We start from the raw sequence: 14,527 nt of genomic DNA, 5'->3' as shown, positions 1-14,527 counted from the left end.
TATTTACTGTGCGATAAATGGACTCCTTGCATATCGCGACAGTTTTAGCAACTTCAATAAAACATGTCGTTAGTTAGTTAGATGGACTTAAGATTTGCCAGCTTATTGTTTCCTGTCGTCTACTAAAATTACAGCTGGGTGACGGCGCTTTAGGTGTTTGTTCACAGCCCACGTACAGCCTGGTATGCAAGCTTGGCATTGAAGAGACAGGACAAACCTGTGTGCCTTCCTTTGTTTCGTTGAAATAAGTCAGTACTTCTCAAATAGTGGGGCGCAGACTGATGCCAAGGGTGGCGCGTGTGACCTCGAGGAACATGCTTTTTTTTTTGCCGTACTAGAATAAAGTGTACTTGCACATCCACTCAGTGGGTGGCAGTGGCGCTCTCATTTTCAAAGTGCGCGCAGTATTTTTGAAGTAAGCAAGAGCACTCAGCACACGGAAGAGACTCACGAAGAGCTGGAGAGCTGTGCGCCGTTTTCGAAAGCCGTTTTCCGGCCGGACTCACGCAGTGACCCACTGTCTTCTCCGGTTCTCACATGTCCTCCCGAGAAGTGCCATTTTCGGCTTGGGATCGCCCTCACCTACGGTTCTCCCTCAGCCGCCGAGAGTGCACTTTTTTCGGGCCGTTTGCCTTTTGGCTTTGACATTTAATACAGTGGTAGACGAGGAAAGACCACTGTTTACTGTGTCTAAAAATGATTATAGCGGACAGCCGGAAGCCAAATCAATTAAGACGCCACTTAAAGACATTAGACCCCAATCTCATTGATAAACTGCTTGGTTGTTTTTCAGCGAAAACGAAACGAAACGAAAACTTTGTCAGTGTTATATCAGTAAACCAGTGAGCACTGTTAGCATGCTCAGTGCAAAAAAAACCCACATCATTGCAAACTGGAGTTGATACTGGGAGCAGCGAAAATAAAAACTGTCCTTCTGTCCAAAGACACTTTTTTTTTTTTTTTTAATTATTCAGTTTTGTTTTTTCGGGCAAATTTTTTGGCATATTGTCCTCATGAGTTAATGTTTCTAATCAATTTGAATTTGTTATTATTTACTGATTTTATTTTTTAGTATCAAATGGTCAAAAATGTACCTTGAGAGTATTTTTACAGTTTGGATGTGACTTTTTTTTTTTTTTTATTCAGGCAAATTGATGCGCGTTAAGTCTTTTCTGTTACAAACAAAACAATGTTAATAAAGTTATACTTTATAAGTTCATCTCTGTTATTTTCTCTTATAGAAAAAAAAGATACAATGTGAGGCAGAGGCGTACTTATAATAGTACTATTATAGACAAATGATACTATTTACAGTGGCGGCAGAGTTTGGGGGGGGCGCGAAACATTTATGTCTTCCTTTGGGGGGGCGTAACAGAATAACTTGAGAAGCACTGAAATAAGTCAATGTTTTGGCCACTCTGCTCCGCTTTTTTGGTTTTGTGCCACTTTCCCCACTTGCATACCGAGCGTCATTCTCAACTTTCCACCCATATATATATATATATATATATATGGGTGGAAAGTATATATATAATTTTAACCCTTCATTAACCGTTGACGGGATGTTGTGCTCGTCGACACATTTACGTCATCGGTGACGTCGGCTACGTCCACTAGTCAGGACAGCTCTACAAAACAGTCTCTCATACGTATTAAAACATTTATTTATTTGCATTTGTATATGTATTTAATCAATTTTGCTTCAACTTCATATTGCAAAATTTAAAATGTTTATGTTTTTAATTGTATTATTTTTAATTAAACTAGCTTATTTCAACATTTCAATTTTGTTTTCTTTCAACTTTTTGGGATTTATTTTAAATTGTTTATTTGAGGACATTTTTATTTATTTCAACTTTGGTTTGTTTCAACATTTATTTACTTAAGTTGAAGTTAATGAAATGAATCCAAATTGAAGTATTTATTTTGAATTGTATTTTTAAATTTTTCGTTTATTTAACTTTTTATTTCAATGTATGTTTATTTCAACATTTATTATTTTAAATTGTATTGGTTATTTTTTATTTTGATTAATTTGTGAAATTTTTAAATGAATTGGGCATCTATAACAATCAATGGTAGGGAGTAACTTAATCGTAAATACTGTTTAATTAAAAATCACAAATTAAATAAATACTGTAAAAGATGAAACTGCAAATACTCTCATTTAATTCAAAATATTTATTCCTTTTTTAAAAAATGCTCTTTTATTTCTTTAGAGTATTAGGGGGCATTTAAATCAATTCAATTTTGTTTTTAATTAACATTGTTTAGGAATGTATGAGGCTAAGTTCTTTTAAATGACCAAAAATTGTCACTTACCCTATAAAGGGTTCACTAACGAAATAATTTCATGATGAATTAATTGTGTTCGTGTGCGTTTAGATGACGAGCGTTGGACGGGCCAGCAGCGCGACTCTTCCAGCGTGCCAGTGAATTGGTCACCCAGCGGTCAGGACATCTCGCTGATCTCCGAAGATTACTTCCCCATGTACTTCGTGGCGCCAGGTAGCCTGCCGTGCGGACGTGCGTGCCCCAGCGTCAAATTGTGAGTACGGGACTTTTCCTCACCAGACAAGTTTTTGGGCGACCAGCTGCTGAGCTTCGGCCAGAACTTGAGTCTGAGTTTCCGCGTGGAGCGCCGCGACACACGGCTGTCGGCCGAAGACCTGGTCCTGGAGGGGGCCGGCTTGCGGGTAGCTGTGCCCCTTATCGCCCAGGGCAACGCCTACCCCAGTGAGCACAAGGCCCACTACGTCTTCAGGTAGCGTCTTAGCACTCCTTCCCTTCGGTCATCCTCATACTTCACACCCTTGGCACTGTGTTTTAGACTCCACAACAGCGCCGACTACCCGTGGAGGCCGGCCGTCAGTCACTCAGATTTCCAGAAACTTCTCCACAATCTGACAGCCATCAAGATCCGCGGCACTTACAGCGAGAAAAGTACGTCCGGCTTCGCACGGCTTTTTCTCCGTCCTCCGGCTAAACTTTGTCACGCACCGCAGGTGCCGGCCACCTGGACGACGTGACCCTGGTGACGGCGCGGCAGGGGCCGGGAACGCCAGCCCGCTGGGTGGAGCACTGCACATGTCCACTGGGGTATGAGGGTCGGCGCTGTGAGCGCTGCGCGACTGGCTACCGCCGTGCTCGCCCTCTGCTGGGAGCTTTCAGCGACTGTGAGGCCTGCCACTGCAATGGGCACAGTGACGCTTGCAACCCCGACACTGGTACGCACACACGGGCGGCTCGCTAGATGACACCTTTCAAAACGCATGTGTGCGTTAATAATTCCTCGATGCCTGAATTTACTACATTTAACATGTATGTAAATAATTGACATAAGCACATTAAAATAATAATAAAACAAAAAGTAATATGGTAAAAAAACAAAAAATTAAAGTCCTAAATTTAAAAAATAATTAAAAACAAATAGGAAAAAAATATAGAAAAGTAAAAATAAGAAAGTGAAAGAAAAATATTTTTGTGAATATTAAAATTATATAAAAAGTAAGGATTAATTAACGCCTTATTTATTTTTTTTACATTTAAAAAAACTTGTTAAAATGTTTTTTTTTAAATAATTATTCTATTTTGACTATTTGTCATAAATTCTTTATTATGATTTTTGACTGTTGGATTATCTCATTTTAGCTGTATTTTTTCAGTCTAATTTTCTATATTTAGTATTTTTGTATTAATACTATCTTTATGTACTATATGTATATTACGTGAATGCTTTATGTAAATTTGTCAAATGTAAATTCAGACATCAAGGGTTTAAATGGAATTTAAAACGTTTTTATCATGAATGGAATTAACATTTATAATTACAAACTTGTGAGTCAAATAAACATAGTGACAAATGTATTTCAAACCTAAAAAGTATTCAATGAATGGTAAATTGATGAATTCTATTGAAACCCTGCAAAATGAAAATATGAATTAAAATTGATATTGGAACTTGACTGTGTTCTGTGTGAATTATATTTTCAATTGTCATGCATTCACTACTAACACAAGGTTAGCAGTGGCATCCAAATGACTGAATATTGAGTGGCGATTGGGACATCTTGTGGCTGATTGGTGTTACTACAATAGCATACAGAATCCCATCAACGTATCAAATTAGGCGCTATCTGCTGGCCAAAATTCAGATTGCAAGAACAGGTCTGTTTAGAGCGATAATGACGATAGTCAGTTAAAATGTTGATGAAAAGTTGCATATCATTTTGGGGTAATGAATCATCATATTGTACAGCACTAACGTCTACACTGAAATGAGAACAATGATATGGGCTCATCTTCCCGCCTCCCCCCCCCTTTTTTTTTTTTTTTTTGTACCTTTGTGCAGGTGCATGTGACTGCCAGCATAACACGGGTGGTTTAAGCTGCGAACGCTGCCGGGACGGTTTCTATGGCGATGCCACCAAGGGAACGTCCTTGGACTGCCAGCCATGCCCTTGCCCTGCCGGCGCCACCTGCGCTGCCATCCCTAAGACCGACCAGGTGGTGTGCACCAACTGCCCCACCGGCACCACAGGTAGGGAGCAGTGTGGTATGGATTTTTTTTTTTTTTTTTGAGTGATATTTTTTTAGATCAGTGCTGACACATTAGTGCCTTATTTTAAGATGTACTAGTTAGTTTTGCTGTCACTAAATTAATGGCAATAGTCTAGTTGGTTACATTTTATTTGAACGTTTCTTATGACAGTCTCATAAGACTGATAATCATGACATGACACCTGTCATGATAAAGAATAAATGCTTACGATAGATGTCATTAGATGTCATTCAGTGTTCAAATGTCATTTTCTAATTTAAAGTTGACATTGTTAACATTGTTGACATAGAGTGTATCACAAAAGTGAGTACACCCCTCGCATTTCTGCAGCTATTTAAGTGTATCTTTTCATGGGACAACACGGACAAAATGACACTTTGACACAATGAAAAGTAGTCTGTGTGCAACTTATACAATAGTTAATTTATTTTCCCCTCAAAGTAACTCAAAATATAGCCAATAATATCTGAACCCCTGGCAACACAGCCGTGCACACCAATTTGATGTAAAGTGCGGCTTATAGTCTAAGCACTAACAGGCTGACTCCCTCACCTCTTCAATATATGCAGCAATGCCGACAGCACTCCTGTAACGTGTCACATGACCTTTTGGAGGGAAAATGACAAGCAGTACTCAATTTGGACATTTAGGGATGTACGTAGTTTCTATGGGGTGTACTCACTTTTGTTGCCAGGGGTTTAGATATTAATGGCTATATTTTGAGTTACTTTGAGGGGAAAATAAATTAACTCTATTACATAAGCTGCACACAGACAACTTTTCATTGATTCAAAGTGTCATTTTATCAGTGTTGTCCCATGAAAAGATATACAGTGGTACCTCGACATACGATCGCTTCGACACACGATTTTTTTGACATCCGACGTAAAATTTGACTCGCCATTTGTTTCTACATCCGACGACATGCTCGAAATACCACGACATGACAGCACCTCAGACGAACGCACTCGGATTTTCTTGTGTGAGAAATCAACACAAAAGGTTTCAAAAAGGTTGGTACAGGTGGTAAAACAAGGAAAAGGTGACGCTTACCTTTTAAATGGAGTTACAAATTATAGAAAAATATGAGCCTGGGGTGCGCATCCGTGAACTGGTTCAAGAATACATCTCCACGGCAAAGAAATCACCAGCTTCGCTACGTTTTTATCATTTATTTCACAACTTATTCAACACAAAACGCCTACTGTCTGCCGCAATTGAGGGTGTTCTCAAGAAAACATTGAAAGTGAAAGTGAAACTCTCAAGCTCACCGCTCTGTCTCTGGCACATCAGCCCCGCGGTGCGTTCATGTACAGCAAAAAACGTCCGCCACATTAGAACCCAATTTTTTACACTATTACAGGAATTATTATTATATTATTCAGATTTTTATTTATAATTTATTTGTTTTGCTATGTGTAATTGCCATTTGTAATAGTCCCAGCAGTATTTTTTAAGGATTTAATGTAGGTTTTTGGGCTGTGGAACGAATTGATGGAATTATAATGTATTCCCCTGGGAAAATCCTGCTCGACATACAACCATTTCGACTTACAAACAAGGTCCTGGAACGAATTAACTTCGTATGTAGAGGTATCACTGTACTTAAATATCTGCAGAAATACGAGGGGTGTACTCACTTTTGTGATACACTGTAGGCATTCCTGCATGTTCATAACTGGTGCCATGTCACAATTCTTTTGACATTGTCTTAAGAAGAATTCATTTAGTGTTAACACCTTGTTTGACATTGACATTCTGCGCACGGCTCGGCAGGCAAGCGATGCGAGCTGTGCGACGACGGCTTCTTTGGGGACCCACTAGGCCAGGGCGGTCCGGTGCGCGCCTGCCGCGCCTGCAAGTGCAGCGACAACATCGACCCCAACGCTGTGGGCAATTGCGACCGCGAGACGGGCCAGTGCCTCAAGTGCATCTACAATACGGACGGCTTCTTCTGCGACCGTTGCAAGGATGGCTTCTACGGAAATCCGCTAGCGGCCGAACCGACTGACAAGTGCAATGGTGAGTCAGGCCTCCCGTCGTTTGACATGGAGTGAACATGTGCAACAGCGTCACCAGAGGATCTGACGCGCCGTCGCTTTCGCACCTGCAGCGTGTGCGTGTTCCCCACATGGCACGCTGGGCGGTCAGACCGGCTGCTCGACGGTGACGGGGCAGTGCCCATGTCTGCCCAATGTGGTCGGGCGCGACTGTGGTGCTTGTCAGCCGGGATTCTTCAATTTGCACAGTGGGAATGGCTGTGAGCGGTAAGAAACGGAGCCGGCGGTCTAGTCATGAATTTAACCTTACTCACTTCCAATGAAAGACATCAATTGGCATTGAATGATCATGTTTCAGTGCCATTAACGTTTATAGACGTGGACGTCTATAACGGTCAAAGGTGACCAATATGTTTAATTTTTCTTGAAATTATTATAGGTGTCACCTGCATGAGTATTAAAAAAATAATAATAAAACTGAAGAAAAAAACCCAGTAATGTTAGTATTTGGTCAAAATGGTTTGTTTGTTTTTTAGGGGTTTTTTTTGGTCCTAAGTGATTAGTAATTGGTCTAAAATTGTGTTTGATCAAAAAAAAAGATTCAAAATAGGTTGGTTCTGGTCAAGAAAGATTTAATTTTTGGTCCCTAGTCATTAATTTCTGGTCAAAAATAAACAATTAATTGGTCAGAAATGGTCAATTTTTGGAACAAAATGGTTCAGTTTTGGTCAAAATAGGTTAATTATTGTTTGGTTAATAATTGAATTTTTGGTACAAACTGGGTAGTGTTTTGTTAAAAATGCCAAAATGTTTCATTTTTGTTCCAAAATGTGTTTGTTTTTTTCTAGATTCGTATTTAATGAGGAATGGTTAGTTTTTGGTCCAAAGTGATTGATTATTGGTCTAAAATTATAAATGTTTTGTCAGAAATTCTTTGGTCCAGAATGAGTTGTGTTTGTTCAAGATTTGAAATTTGTGATTAATCATTGGTCCAAAATAAAGAAATACCGTAATTGTCAAAAATTGCCAATTTTCTGACCTAAATAGTTAAATTTTGGTCCAAATCGGTTCAACTTTAAGGGATGTTTTAAAATATATATTTGATTTAAAAACTGCTTAATGTTTGGTTTGAAAATGGTTGATTTTTTTGTTTATAGTTTTTAATTTTTTGTCCAAAATGATTAATATTTGGAAAATGAAACAATGATTAATTTTTGTTGAATATTCGAGTGCCTTGAATTACATTCATACATTACTTTAGAATTATATTGTGATGGACACCCATCGCTGCGAAAGGTACTGTAGCTAATGACTAAGACTTTGGGGCGTGGCTTCCACAGGTGCAACTGCGACGCCATTGGGTCAACCAACGGTCAGTGCGATATGGTGAGCGGGCAGTGTGAGTGCCAGCCGGGCGTGACCGGTGCCAGATGCGAACGCTGCGAGGTCAATTTCTTCGGTTTCGGCTCGTCCGGATGCAAACGTAAGAATGGCCGAGTTACTGCCCGGGCCTGCATTTACACCGCCTCCTAGCTAACTAAGCCAACTAACCCCGGTACTTTCCCTTCCACAGCCTGCGACTGCGACCCTGAGGGTGCCCAGTCAGGTCAGTGTCAGGAAGACGGACGCTGCCTGTGCCGGCCCGGGTTCGTGGGCGCCCGATGCGACATGTGTGAGGAGAACTACTTCTACAACCGCTCGGCACCTGGGTGCCAGCAGTGTCCTTCCTGCTACAGTCTTGTCCGCGATAAAGTAAGGACCCTGCACCGGTCCTCGCGCGACCTATCGACTCATGTCCAGCTTCGCTACAGGTCAACCAGCAACGTCAGAAGATCCACGAGCTCCAGACGCTGATCGATAACCTGGCGTCTGGTCAGGAGACTGTCAGTGACCAGGCCTTTGAAGACCGCCTGAAGGAAGCAGAGCGTGCCGTCCTGGACCTCCTCGACGAAGCACGCGCCAGCAAGGGTAACCTTATCAATAACGGTTGTTAAAAGTCCTAGACTTTTTTTTTCTCGAGAGCTCGTGTATTAAGCTAGGTTCATACTTCAGGTCTTGATGCACAATTCCCAATTTTTTCGTCATGTTTTTTTTTTTTGGCGTGCCCGTTCAGACTGCCTTTGTCCATTGAGCTTGTTCAAGTATTACTCATGCACACTAATTCGCAGTCTGACACGCACTGAGCAAACTGACTTGCATGTGCAGAAGTATTAAAACAAATAACTACACATGCTGGCTGTATGTCATTCCAGGGTGATCATATTTTGATTTCCAAAAAGAGGACACAAATAAGACAATAATAATCCCCGTTTAGTCTTAAATTTATGTGGACTGGACTGATAGAATGCATACACACACTGTACGTGCATTTGTACGTGCATGACGCACGCAAATAAGCCTTATGTGTGTGCGCCAGTTTGCCCCGACTCGGCCATGTAAGTAATACAGTGATCCCTTGCTACTTCACGCTTCAAACTTTTCGCCCCATTCCATCGCGGATTTCTTTTCAATTAGAAAAAATAAATAAAATACAGATGAGCTGTCCCGAGCCGATCGCGTAGTATCACTTTCGCTCCCTCCCTCCCCCTCCTTACTCTTTGTTCGTCAGCCCGTGCGCTAGAGTTGCTTATGAAAGTTAACGATGTTGACAGATGTCTGGGTCTGATCTCGCCAGACCCGCTAACTTCAAAGTGCCGCATGCGTCAATCATTGTTTAACTTGTTAAACAGTTGCTCCGGCAACTCAATTTGTGTAAGTGAGCAGTTTGAGTGGACTCAGTGAAGCATTTAATAAAGGCAAGCATTTTGCTAATACAGTACTTTGTTGTTTAAAAATAATTCAGAAGGACAGTGTCATGTTTAAAACTTATCATAATTATTACATGTTGAAATGCTTAAAAAACATTTATTAAATAATATATACCGTATTGGCCCGAATATAAGACAGTGTTTTTTGCATTGAAATAAGACTGAAAAAGTGGGGGTCGTCTTTTATTCGCGGTCTAGACATTAAACCCATTCACGACACTAGATGACGCCAGATATCATTGAAAAGAATGCTGAACTTGAGGAGTAATGTTCTGTCATGACAGATCTCAGCTACTCTCAAGTTTAACCAGTTTGCATTATTTTATTGCAATGTTTGTCCTTATTCAGATTTGTTTCAAGACTACAGTTACAGTTAGACCTCACTTTGATGGTTAATGCAGTTATTGCAATTTTGTTGTTTTATCACAATAGATTGGTTTATTTACATTTCAAAAACCAGAAGCCGTTCATTTACGAATGTGATTGCACTTTAGTTTACATATTTAAATGTTCAGATATTAAGATTTGAATGAGGAAAAATAACATGCTTTTTCTCTCAAATATATTGTTATAATCAGGGGTGCACATTTTTTTTTTGCCCAGGTTCTCAGAGGAGGACCTTGAGATGTGACTTGGTCCTCACTGAGCTTGAGAGCCGACCCGCCTGATGCGATAAAATTATGACAAGCTTTACTTAGAGCCAATTACCTTTAATTAATTATATTAACAATTAATGCTTGATTACCAACTGGCACAACAAAATTGCCATTACTTTGAAGTGAAATAAACATAAAAGCACTAATTCAAAATAAAGGGCATTATGCGGCTCCCACATGAACTCCAAGCCTTTGTAAAAGTGGGATGTCTTCCTCATAAGAGCTCATTGAACAAGCATGTTTAGCTTTGTGATATGCGAGCAAATACACGTTTGTCAGTGCATGGCGCTGTTCTTCATCAACTTTATTCCGCCACTTGTCCATAGGGCGAGTGGGGTCCTGTCTGACATCGATAGTTTGCTTAATTGCCACATGCTGTCTGTTTTTTCGTGCTTTTCAAAGTTTGGATGGCTGAAATTCTTTGACCCTACATAAAATGCGCTGCTCTTATCAGCAACATTGGGATTCTCACGGCAAATTTTGTACCACATTTCCGTGCCAGCATAATTTGCTTCTAGCCATGGTACCTCCTGCAGCCACTTTTCAGCAAAAGTCCTTTTTTTCGGTAGCTCCGGTGATGTCTCCGTCGTCTGTCTTTTGACGGGGGTGGGAGAACACGGAAATAATTACTCAGTGGGGCCTGCCTCTTTGACATTTTGAGAAGTGATTTTCTCGTGTCCGCCGCAAATACAGTGGTCAGCCATCGGTACGCAAAAGCGTAGAGGGCCAGCGCGTTTGTCTACGTCCAGTACGCATGCGCACATGCGGACCACTTATGTGCACCCCTGGTTATAGTCATTTGTTTCAGATGTACCGTACTATAATTATTTTCTGTATAAATAATATTATAATTAATTTGGTGTTCAAAAAGTCTTTTTTTCAAACTTGAGTCTTGAAAAAGAGGGCGTCGTCTTATAATCAGGGCCGTCTTATATTCGGGCCAATACGGTATATACATTTTTTTTAATTATACTTTGGGGAAAAAAGGTGGAAAAAACATGTACTACATGTACGGCTTTCCAATGCTAAATCTGAATAAATGCATTGAACACACACACACACAAAAAAAAAGAATGGGTGGGTGCACTACTTCGTGGTTTTTCACTTATCGCAGCGGGTTTTGGTCCTCCATTAACCGCGAAGAATGAGGGATCACTGCCCTAAAATACTGCTCATTTGGCGCACAGAAAGAAAATCGAGCATTATCATGCGTATCCTTTTCTTCATTTTATGTTTTTTATGACTGTGGTCAAGCAATGCCTCCTGCCTAAAAGTTCAAGCTAGGCCCTAACATCCTGCCTGCTGCTCTCGCGCTTTGCTGACGTAATTGCTGCACGAATTCCGATTTAGGAGACTTGAAAGTTCAGACAGCCGCCACATTCTGGAAAAATGTGGCCTAGATTGGATTTAAACCACATACGAAAGTGACCCAGATCGGATTTGAAATTTTCCACTTCTATGCAACTTGTCACGTTCAGACCGTCAACTCAATGCATCACTCGAGTCGGAAAAACACGAAAAAAAAACAGATTTGTGCATGAAGACCTGTGGATTGAGCCTAGCCTTAGATTAATCCCATTTTTCAAAAAGTGATCAATCATATTGTACATAACTAGTATTGCATATACTTATATATGTCAGAATCTATATAAATGCTAACTCGTTCACTGCCATTGATCATTTGATTGCTGCCAATCCTCCCACTCCAAATGGATTGAACATCTGTCGCCGTCAATGGCAATCAAGGAATTAATTTATGAAATAACATTAAAGAAACAAAATAGAAATAGAAAGGTTGTTGATGTATTTCCTTAGTTTGAGTGTTTGTAAGTGTTAATATGCCAAAGTTACCTTGTGGTAAGTGTAAAAACTTTTCACTTTTAGAGCAACTTTTGTCGTAAAAACCTGGGTTTGTTTTTTTGTCGTTCAGATGCGGACCAAGGCCTAGTGGATCGTCTCAACATCATCAACGGCTCACTCACAACGCAATGGAAACGCCTGCTGAACGTTCGCGGCTCTGTGGAGGAGACGGGTGCGCGGGCTGACCGTGCGCGTGACCGAGTCCGGCAGGCCGAACACCTGATTCATCGAGCGCGACTGGAGCTGGACAAGGCCAAGGACGCCGTGGCCCAAGTGGTAAAAGTCGCGCACAAACACCATTTCCGCGTTCCCCTGGATGGGGTCACGCTGAAGGTGCGCTGTCTGCTCGCAGGACATCAAAGCTCCGAGTGGCGAGGGCGATCCCAACAACATGACGCTGCTGGCCGAGGAAGCTCGCAAGTTGGCTGACAAGTAATGTCCCGCGAGGATGGAGGGGTAGGTGCTTCAAATCCAAGCTGACTGCCGTTGTCGGCACAGGCACAAGACTGACGCTGACCAGATTGAGAAAATCGCCAAGGACGCCAATGATACATCGACCAAAGCGTACAACCTGCTCCTCAAGACGCTGGATGGAGAAAGCCAAACTGCCCGGCAGATAGACGAGCTCAACAGGAAGTAAGTGTTTGGAAAACTTTAAATTTCAAGTCATTCCTAAGATGTAAGTAAGCTGGACTTACGTTAAGTGAATACAACTTAAAATCAATCAAGTGTCAGTACATCTACAGCGGTACCTCTACTTACGAACATCTCTACAAACATTATTTTCAGGTTATGACATGTTTAAATAGGAAAATATTGCCTCTTGTTAAGAAAGAAATTTGTCTGAATGTGTATCATTGTCAATAGAAAGTTGAATATCATTTTGCTGATATACTGGTCCTTCAAAAAAAAAATAGCATATTGTGATAAAGTTCATTATTTTCTGTAATGTACTGATAAACATTAGACTAGGGCTGCAGCTATCGAATATTTTATTAGTCGATTAATCGATGAACTAGTTGGTTCGAATAATCGAGTAATCGGATAAGGAACATGGAAAAATTAAAATACATGAGCTGAGCCTCAAACGGTATAAATTTTTTTTTTAAATGAGGATCTTTGTACAAGAAAAGAACAATTGGCTAACTTACATACCAAAAGTCGGCTAGCTTAAATGCTACTGTTTTTTATAATGCTGTCAACGAATGGTTCAGACACTTATTCCAACAAAAAACGGCTAAATATACCTATAAACTAAATTACGAATACATTAAAAAACCTTAGCTCAAACAAAAACTTGGTTTACGTTGGTCTTAACAGGGAGCAGTTGGATTCAGCCATGTGAAATGAGGCAGACCAGAGGGCAGTGTATCCACCCTAATAAATAAAACTAAATGCAAACACTTTCAAAATAAATCATTACAACGCCACTTCAATTAAACGAATACTCGTAGCAACAAAATTTTATTCGAATATTCTTTTTCTAATCGAATACTCGAGTTAATCGATTCATTTTTGCAGCACTACATTAGACTTTCATATATTTTAGATTCATTACACACAACTGAAGAAATTCAAGCCTTGTATTGTTTTAATATTGATATTTTGGCAAAAAAGTCAAGAAAAAACAAAAATCCCTATCTCAAAAAATTTGCATATCATGAAAAGGTACTCTAAAGAAGCTACTAACCTAATCATCTGAATCAACAAATTAACTCAAGACCCCTGCGAAAGATTCCTTAGGCTTTTAAAAACAACCAGCCTGGTTCATTACTCAAAACCGCAATCATGGGCAAGACTGCCAACCTGGCTGCTGTCCAGAAGGCCATCATTGACACCATCAAGCAAGAGGCTAAGACACAGAAAGACATTTCTGAGCGAATAGGCTGTTCCCAGAGTGCTGTATCAAGGCACCTCTGTGGGAAGGAAAAAGTGTGGCAGGAAACGCTGCATAACCAGAAGAGGTGACAGCACCCTGAGAAAGATTGTGGAGAAGGGCTGATTCCACACCTTGGGCGACCTGCAGAAACAGTGGACTGAGTCTGGGGTAGAAACATCCAGCGCCACCGTGCACAGGCGTATGCTGGAGCCAGTTTTGAACTTGAAACAGCGGCAGAAGCGCCTGACCTGGGCTACAGAGAAGCAGCACTGGACTGTTGCTCAGTGGTCCAAAGTACTTTTTTCAGATGAAAGCAAATTTTCCATGTCATTCGGAAATCAAGGTGCCATAGTTTGGAGGAAGACTGGGGAGAAGGAAATGCCAAAATGCCTGATGTCCAGTGTCAAGTACCCACAGTCAGTGATGGTCTGGGGTGCCATGTCAGCTGCTGGTGTTAGTCTACTGTGTTTTATCAAGGGCAGGGTCAATGCAGCTAGCTATCAGGAGATTTTGGAGAACTTCATGCTTCCATCTGCTGAAAAGCTTTATGGAGATGAAGATTTAATTTTTCAGCACGACCTGGCACCTACTCACAGTGCCAATACCACTGGTAAGTGGTTTACTGACCATGGCATTACTGTGCTCAATTGGCCTGCCAACTCTCCTGACCTGAACCCCATTGAGAATCTGTGGGATATTGTGAAGATGAAGTTGAGAGACACCAGACCCAACACTGTGGATGAGCTTAAGGCCGCTATCGAAGC

General features: G+C 40.8%; 1 protein-coding gene across 1 annotated transcript in view; it reads left to right on the top strand.

The window, feature by feature from the left end:
* Nucleotides 1–14,527, top strand: part of lamc1 (laminin, gamma 1) — a 74,505-nt gene that overhangs the window by 50,224 nt on the left and 9,754 nt on the right. The window contains exons 9-21 of the mRNA XM_057857619.1: nucleotides 2,386–2,508; nucleotides 2,575–2,764; nucleotides 2,831–2,943; nucleotides 3,006–3,227; nucleotides 4,352–4,540; nucleotides 6,338–6,583; nucleotides 6,675–6,828; nucleotides 7,902–8,044; nucleotides 8,135–8,313; nucleotides 8,373–8,529; nucleotides 11,955–12,160; nucleotides 12,237–12,316; nucleotides 12,383–12,520. Of these exons, the coding sequence (XP_057713602.1) occupies nucleotides 2,386–2,508; nucleotides 2,575–2,764; nucleotides 2,831–2,943; nucleotides 3,006–3,227; nucleotides 4,352–4,540; nucleotides 6,338–6,583; nucleotides 6,675–6,828; nucleotides 7,902–8,044; nucleotides 8,135–8,313; nucleotides 8,373–8,529; nucleotides 11,955–12,160; nucleotides 12,237–12,316; nucleotides 12,383–12,520 (2,140 nt within the window). The remainder of the gene's footprint in view (nucleotides 1–2,385; nucleotides 2,509–2,574; nucleotides 2,765–2,830; nucleotides 2,944–3,005; nucleotides 3,228–4,351; nucleotides 4,541–6,337; nucleotides 6,584–6,674; nucleotides 6,829–7,901; nucleotides 8,045–8,134; nucleotides 8,314–8,372; nucleotides 8,530–11,954; nucleotides 12,161–12,236; nucleotides 12,317–12,382; nucleotides 12,521–14,527) is intronic.

Source organism: Corythoichthys intestinalis, chromosome 14, assembly GCF_030265065.1.
Source record: "Corythoichthys intestinalis isolate RoL2023-P3 chromosome 14, ASM3026506v1, whole genome shotgun sequence".
NCBI classification, from domain to species: Eukaryota; Metazoa; Chordata; class Actinopteri; order Syngnathiformes; family Syngnathidae; genus Corythoichthys; species Corythoichthys intestinalis.
Note: the sequence above shows the minus strand (reverse complement) of the source record. Positions and strands in the feature narration are given on the sequence as shown.